The 8,752-nt window shown below is 45.0% G+C and overlaps 1 protein-coding gene across 1 annotated transcript; it reads right to left on the reverse strand.

The window, feature by feature from the left end:
- Positions 1-768: 768 nt before the first annotated feature.
- LAJ45_11397 (uncharacterized protein) lies at positions 769-3,796 on the reverse strand (the record flags this gene model as incomplete). Its single annotated transcript, XM_046120905.1, has 8 exons — positions 769-1,628; positions 1,689-1,956; positions 2,019-2,300; positions 2,382-2,509; positions 2,702-2,874; positions 2,937-2,958; positions 3,011-3,021; positions 3,588-3,796. The coding sequence occupies 8 exons, from the start codon at positions 3,794-3,796 to the stop codon at positions 769-771; spliced, it is 1,953 nt and encodes a 650-aa protein (XP_045965933.1).
- Positions 3,797-8,752: the final 4,956 nt, after the last annotated feature.

The raw sequence follows: 8,752 nt of genomic DNA on the forward strand, positions 1-8,752 counted from the left end.
ACATGCGAGCTCCCGGAGCTATGAGAAAACATGGCTATATATGCAAAGAATACTTCTAGCCTGGTATAACTGCCTTATTCATTGGAAGACGAGAAAGATCGGTACTAGATACGTATTGCAATAGGAGACAGAGGTCTCAAACCCCAATTAAACACTGCACGCGCGTTCGCTACCACTGATTCAATGTAGATCTATGTATAGCACATACTTATGAAAAAGCAATTATTACATATACCCTCCAAAACGAAACTATAAAAGCTTCTCTGTCGACCAGCTTCGTCACCAAACATCCCCGTCGGCGTTGCGGCGTCAGCTCCGTCGTGATGCGCGCTGCGACGGAGCTTCCCCCGCCGTCCACCACCCCCGGTGGGTACGTAGTGCTTCTAGGGAATGTTTATATACCCAACAGAAGCTCTCCTTTCCTTTCTTTCTGTCTGCAGTTACATACCAAAAGAGAGATGTGCGGACACCCACGATGGCCAGCTTTCGAACTTCTTTAATTGCAATTGACGGATATATTATCTAAGAACAAACCTCGATAAAACTACGAGAAAGAAACGACATACGAAATGAAGAGAGAGAGAGAGAGCTAATTTGCTAACAAAGGAAAACCCAGAATGAACGCTCAGCCCAAGATGCGGACATGCCTATCCAACATCGGCTGCTATTACAACTACATATTCTATACCCGACCCTAGCTGCTATACTATTACGCCGTAACAAGCGTTCCAGTCGTATCAAAAACGCCTATATACCCAAACCCAGGAACTAACCCGACTTATCATAATTCTCATTCTTTTTTGCGCTGCCAGTATTGAGCAGCCCCCTCTCAACCTCAACCTCTTCCATCCCCAGCGTCTTTCTACCAAATAATGCCGCGGAAGCCCCAACGAGGATACTCTTTGACATCCACAGACCGAAGATCACAATCGATATCAGAGTCAAGTTCCATCCTAAATAACGGAACCCGCTACCATATTCTTGGCCACCGAGCTCCAGGCATACTTTCTGCGCCTTCGACGGCGTGGCCGCTCTGCCAAATCTGTTCAGGGAGAGCTTGGAAAGGACTGAGGTAGATGGCACTATAAATGGACAGATGGCTTGAAGATATGCACTCGCTTCTGATGTGGCGGTGGACGGCAGCAAGACCAGATGTATATTCTCATCAGCTGCTTCTTTTCGCAGCACATCAACCGCTTTTTCGGTAGCGGTATACAACTTCTCGCGAAGCTGTTTGATTTCTGGAGTAGATTCGAGAGCATAGGGGGGGGAAGAAGATGCAACATAGTTACTGTTCCTTGCAACTACAAGAATTTGCGCCGCAGGGTGTGCTTGGGATCGGAGACGCGCGAGAAAGAGGACAAGTGCGTGAGAGTAGTCGTCTGGGTTTTGGCGGTGGGTCAGGATATCCAGAACACCAAGATCGACGACAACGATATTGACAGGCGGGATGGGTACTTGTGGCTTGGTAGATAGTTCGGGAAAGCGGTAAGGTGCCCCGAGGTGGGAATTGTGGTGCGGATCGAGATCTGAGTCAGATTCCACCCAATTGAGGGAGAAGGGAGAGGTTTGGAAGTACTGATCAAATAGCCCGGCCTGATCTGGACAGGATGTGAGAAGGCAGGTTCCTATAATCGAAAATTTTGTTAGTTTATTTTTTCCTGGGAGAGAATAAACAAAATACGAACCTGCGGAGATATGGCTGTGTCTCACACCCAATGTTTCCCCTACTCTATACTGCACACTGTGTCGCCAGATATCGAACGAGGGTTTCGGCTCATCATCATTTTGAATATCGTGTTCGCCAAAAAATCCGCTTTCCCTTTCCGCATCACTTCCTTCACCAACAAACTCGATCGAAAGCCTGTCGTCCTGCTCTTCCATCCACCCTTTCCCTTCGTTTATCAACGTCTTCTGTACCTCCAGGCCCTCAAAGATAATGGTGTTTCCGGAACACTTGTAAGTCGGATCAAGTGTGGTTCAAGCATGTCGTCCGGGTTGTCTTGCGCGCCTCCAACCAATTCCTTGATCGGAACACTGAAAGAAGTCGCCATTTCAGCTTTGTTCAACTTGGTTGAATTGAAAGCTGGAATGCTGTAGCGTACGTCTTCCCCACCATCGACCGACACATAGAAATGGTAGTCCTCAATCCAGCCCTGCGGTTTCGGCACAATTTTCACAGAGATTTCAGTGCCATGAGCTAGAACGGTCACGGAGTTTCCGGGCCAAAGTGTGGACTGGTAAACCGGATTCTGCGGCCGGGTAGGGCGTGAGGGAGAGAGGAGCCATCGGCCGGTGAACTACACGATTTTTTTACTTTTGTCAGGCGCTTGAAACATTGGGGATCTCCGGATCTTCACACGGAGCCGGATCGGACTTACGCTGAAGAGACCTGGGTGTGTTCGTGGGTTTATTGTGAGGCTATCAGGTACATTGTATTTCGGGTCAAAAGCGGTGCTGTGCGTTCCTGGATTGCTCTCGTCCTGTCCAACTACGGCGGGGAGAAAGGCTGCAAGTAGAGATAGCAGATTAGTCGCACTGGTATGTCGAGGCTTCATTATGGGCGGAGGATGTAACAGAAGTAGGAAGATAGGAGCGCTCGTCACAGACAGCTTTGGAAGAGAGTAGAGAACAAAGGGCCACAGTAATGTGGAACACGACACGGGGAAGAGGGGGACTGTTAGGATAGCACTTGACCTACATGTACCTTCTTCTGACTTGTCCCTGAACTTAAACTCATTACCAAATGACCCACCTTGCCGTTTATCAAGACATTTTCGGGGGGTAACTTTTTGCTGTCTTGCGCTGCCCCGACCCGAAACTTGGGGAAGAGCTAAATCGCTTGGCTCAAGAGCCTCGAGGTACCAAAGACCACTAGTATTCAGTAATATTCTCCTCTAGTACATGGCGTCGTGGTTAATCCTTGACTCTGAGACCGAGCTAGTCCCATAGCAGGTTCTTAATTTATCAGTTTTGCTTTAAAGCTCAACTCGGGGGGTTCTATTATTACCTGTATTTACTCTATGTCGGCCCACGGTTTACAGCATAACATCAGTTGATTCAAACTCAGTGAATATGCTTGCCACAGAGCTTCAAGCTGTGTCAAGAAATCCAGAAATGATGCTTGATGAAGTTCTGCCAAGACCCTCGAATCAAATGCAAAAGTCACTGCGCTCATGCACAGCCTCCGAACCCAATCAAAAGGGGTGGACCGGGACTTTTTTGTTAACCAGAATCCGCACACAACCGTACCTACATAATCGAATTTTATAGAGTAGAGTGGCTCCTGCGGGTCAATTGGACGGTTAGGGACAAGGAAGGGTCTGTGGGCAGGCATCGGAAGGATCGTGCCGAGCACTTCCTTCTAGAGTGTCCAGCGCAAGCTCGGGGACGTACTGGATGGATATGAAACCGATGAAGATGTTGATGCCTCCTGTGGATTCCTGCCTGACCTTCGGAAGTGGCGTTATTACGAAGATGTCCGTTTCAGTGACGAATAGAAGCAGAGGTCCAACTCTTTTTCTTCAGCCTCCAGATAGTATTTACTAACTCTGAGTATTAACACATTAACTACTCGGGACGCTTACACCCCCACATTCACATTCCATCTTCGATCCTCGACATATTCAAATTCACCCGCCGAGGACAAAACAATCTCGAGGACGCGCGTATACCTCTTGGCCTCCAATGCCGCTAGTCCCGTGGACGTTTCGGTATACCGCAGAATTCTTGGCCCAACGACAGTTTCCCGGCGCTGCGGCCTCCCATGGGTTATGTTTGTTATTACATGTAGCATAGCCTTTCTTGGCAGACAGTACTTACAAATATACATAAATTAACAACAGCCTGTACCTGCCTCGTTCCAGATGATTGCACCTCCGAAACCTGTCCATTAGCTAGATGTGGGTGTAGTGATGTCTGGGTGATAAGGATAACCCATCGTTTCTTTGGTGAGCCGAGTTCTCTTCAACCTCAAGGGCATCTACATATATAACATTGGGTTGTTTAACCCCTCAGTCGTGTTACGTAAATATCTGCATCTTACAGAGTTTTAGAAAGTATTTAACAACATTTACGTTTTTAACGGGAGATCAATAGCGTGGAGAGAGCCATCTAATGCTGCTTTCCGTAGCTTATCTTTTATGAAAATCTTGAAAGCTGGGCATCTCGGGTCAAGCCGTAGGGACTGGGCACTAGCATGAGCACTGAGTGGTCCTTAACATGAGTGTGAACGGTCAAACTGAAGGAACACAAACTCAGTAGTACATGTACATGTATCTACATTTGCTTGAGCTCCCTGAGCTGCGGCGGTGTTTATGTTTATGACAAATATGCATTTAAGGACTGCCCTTTGTGCATACATACGTTAGTACATGTAGGTAAGACCTGCAATGCCCGGAACCGTAAACACGTATGAACCTGATTAACTTATATGTACGCATATATGTTTTACTGGTACATGCGTCGTTGTTATTCCACTTCTTATGTGTCATGGAGCGAACCTCAACGTCCCGGATAACAAACATATCAAACCATATCAGAGACGAGTTACTACGTTCAAGGCCTTAGGATCAACGGATGGTTGTATTTCGATCAACCGGGATGCTTGAGATCATGATAGGTCACTCGTTGTATTATACATGTAACATATCACGGTTTGCAATTAACCTCGTTGGATTATACTAGAGCTCAGCCGTTCGATCCAACAATCACATACATGTAACTTTCAGCTGAATTAATGTTTGAGTGTCATTTTGTTTTGGTACACCGTGTGCAGCTATGGGTGATTCGAAAGCCTGCTTTCAATCTCGATCTCACTAACAGGGGTCATTTTTCTGTCTGAAGACAGATGTAATTACATGTAAGTCTCAAAGTTTACATGTGGGTGTACAATACAATTGCAATGCAAGATTTGGCTTTTATATGAACTCAACTGTCTTCTGAAACGTCAATTAAAAGTAGAGAAGACGTATTCGTACATGCTAATAAACAAAAATTTAAACATGTATGTGTACTTAAGCACACATATGTGTAATCCCCTCTCAGGACAACAACATTCAACGCCTAAAGAGAACAACTTGATAATGCAACATATGCGACAATCGGGCGCGGGCCAAGTTTACTAAGTAGCTAGATATAGACGCCGTGGCTCAATACCTCTCGACAGCTGTCCACTTGACCAAGTACTATATAATGCCTCCTACTCTCCCTCCCTCTAAATCTTCAGGATCAGATCAGGTCTGCCGCTCCAAGCGGAGCAGACGAACTTTGGTGCTCAAGCATACCAATTTCCGGTGGTTATGACTTCCCATTGCACGAGCGGGAAGTTGTGGCCTCTGCCAAAGTTCTTCGGAACTTTGAGGTCGCTAATTTTTTGATCCGTTTAGTGGTTGATGCGTGCATCACTAAACTGACGAACTCTGGTTACTCAGGTTTACCAGAGTTCCAGAACGCAAGACTCCCATTGCACAACGGGAAGTTGAGTCTCTGCCGAAGCTCTTCGGAGTTCTCAGGTCGATTAATTTTTGGTTTATTTTTCTGTTGGATCATGATTGTTCCTCCATCTTCTTTATACGCTTGGGATAATCCGAGGCTATGATGAAGTTTATGATCGAACTGTTGATTCATTGTATCAGTCTTTTACTCCATAGATAATAAAGGAAAGGATATGGGAAAGAATAAAATATGCTTATTGAATGGTGGCTCATAAACTGTTAGAAATATAAGCGGATATTGACTGCTTTCTTGAATGCTTGTATTATAGAGAAAGATATTTGTATTGCTTGTATACTCGACTACAGTGCAAATAGGTGTCCTTATATACACATAAAAACCTTGATATACCGGACTATATAGCCGTTGACATCATCTACTTGACACCATTGTGACTGCATTTGATGATTCATTGTGAAAAGGTCCTAGGCGCGGAAGTCATATTTCAACACGGTTCTGTGATAACTACATGTATATGATGCAAAGTGGGGTAAAGAAACCCAAATACATGTAGAGGAAATTAAAACCGTGGGAACTACATGTAAATTCCGGCTCTAGCTCTTTCTTAATTAGGACAGGTAACATAATTAGTCATAGTATATTAACTACATCTTGTAGCGATTAGCCCTCATTATCCTCGATGAAATGTCTGCATGGAACGCCTTTTTGTCCGCCTATCGGATTATCATTAGACATAGCGTGCCTAGGTGTTTTAATAAGCCGACTATTATATTTCTGGATACCAAAAAAGTGGATAGATCCAGTATCATACCTAGCAAGGTTAATTGTGATATTGCTACTATACTTATAATTCATTCCTACGACATAATTGCTTTCTCTCCTTTAAGCTCGAATTTACTTGGTTTCTCTCTGGATATACGTATACTTCCGGCGATTTAAAGGTACTATACTCTGTATATGCGCTATCTATATACCTCTCTGATCCTATACAGATCTTTAGCATTATCCATCTAGTTAGACTCTTAATCTTTTAATATTCGCGGTGGAAGCCATCCCGGATATTCTGAAGGTGTTCAAACTTGAAGCCTTGAAGATAAATTACAGATCTTGCATCGAAACGACCCACAACAACTCTGTAGACACCACCTGGGGGGATCTACAGACCACATCTGAACGTCTACAAACCTTCAAAAATATCCACGGGATGGCTTCCTGAAGTTCGGAGTGTGTGAGAAAATGACTTGAGTGTGGTTTGAACACGTGACCTTGAGGGAGGATGAGGTTTGTAGTGCGAAGAAGATACTATTGCGCCGCTGAAGTTCCAGCAACAATGTGGGCGTTTGAGCGCTCTATATATACAGATATTCTAATACCACGTGATCCCCTGATTACATAATCCCTGACACTAAGCCTTGTCTGAATCCTCGTTCCTTCTATGAGTCATCCCTTATACATGAGTAATTCCATACATAACCGATGTCGCAATGCCCTATTTCTACACTTCCCCTCACTTGCCATATCGTATCAATTCTGACAATTTTTGGTGAGCTGGTTTTGGTAGTCCTTTGGTCATTATGTCTGCAACATTGTCTTCGGTTGGGACATAGAAGAGTTTGAAGGTTTCGGCTTCGAGTTGTTCACGTGTGTAGTGATAGTGAACGTCGATGTGTTTGGACCGGTGGTGGATACGTGGGTTCCGACAGAGTTCGATAGACCCTGTGTTGTCGGCGAGGATGTTGTATTGGTATTGTTGTTGGAGTTCGCATAAGGCGTTGCGAATCCATACCAGTTGTCGAGCTGTTAGGGACAGAGCCATATATTCGGCTTCTGTTGTTGAGACTGCGACTGATTTCTGCTTCCGGCTTCTCCAGCTTATGGCTGATTTTCCTAGTCTGAACACGTAACCTGAGAACGATTTTCTGTCATCTAGGTCTGAAGCGTAGGAACTGTCTGAGAAACCATCGAGTGTTCTAGTGTTTCCTTTCGGGTAGAACAGGTTCCAGTCCTTGGTTCCGTTGAGGTATCGGAGAGTTCGTTTGGCTGCTCGTAGGTGGTCCTCAGTTGGGCATGAGGAGTACTGAGAAAGGGCGGTAACGGTATGGGTGATATCAGGTCTGGTTGCTATGCTGGCGTACATGAGTGATCCAATTATGGATTGATACTCAGTTGGTTTCTCGATTTGATCTTCTGGTTCTCCTTTACGAAGACTCAGATTTGGTTCGAGTGGTGTGCCAACTGGTTTGCAGTTATTCATTCTAAATTTGTCTAGGATTTTGTTGATGTATGCTAGTTGTGACAACGTGATACCGTTCTTTGTTACCGTTATTTCTATTCCCAGTAGGAATTTCGCATTACCGAGATCCGTACATTCGAAATCTGCCTTAAGTAGTTGTCTGATTTCGTTTCTGAATGGGGAGTCAGGTCCGAATATCATGATGTCGTCAACATACACCGATATGTATAGTTGGTGTTTCTTATGTATGAAGACACATGGGTCGAATTTGGCTGGGACAAATCCTTTCCGTTGAAGGGAGTCTGCTAGGCAAGCATACCATTCACGGGGTGATTGTTTTAGTCCATATATGCATTTGCGAAGTTTACAAACCTTATGGTCCTGCCTGTAGCCTTCAGGTAGTTCCATGTAGATTTCCTCTTTTAGTATACCGTATAGGAAGGCTGACTTGATGTCCATTTGTTGTGGTGTCCAACCGTTGTGTGCAGCTAGTGCAAGTAGGAGTCGTAGGGAATCGTATCGGGCAACGGGGGCGAAGGTCTCATCATAATCTTGATACTGTACTTGGGTGAAGCCTTTGGCGACATATCTTGCTTTGTATCTTTCGATTGTTCCGTCCGCGTTGTGCTTTACCTTGAATACCCATTTTCCTTTGACTACTGCTCGGTTGGTTGGTCTGTCGACAATGTCCCAGGTGTGGGCCTTGTCAAGGGCGTCTTTTTCAGTCTGTATTGCCTTTTTCCATAGGTGTTGATCATCGCTTTTCATTGCTTGATTGAAGGTGGTAGGTTCAGTTACTAGGTGTACCCGATGTATGGTGGGATCAAGGTTGTCGTACTGGCTTTGGAGTTTTGCTTTGTCCTTTTTGTGGTCTAGACTGGCTTCTTCCATTGCTAGTTGCTTGGTTTGTTCCTCCATATCTTCATCAGCTAGTATCTCTGATACCTCTTTGTCATAAGTGGTTCCTAATTCCGATATTTTCTGTCGGATTTCTTTCCTCTCCCCCTCGATATCAAGTGCTGCTTGTTTCTCCGTTCTTTCACGGATGCGATTCGATCTTCTTGT

Source organism: Morchella importuna, assembly GCF_003444635.1.
Source record: "Morchella importuna strain M04M26 chromosome Unknown Morimp01GS066, whole genome shotgun sequence".
In the NCBI taxonomy this organism is placed as follows: domain Eukaryota; kingdom Fungi; phylum Ascomycota; class Pezizomycetes; order Pezizales; family Morchellaceae; genus Morchella; species Morchella importuna.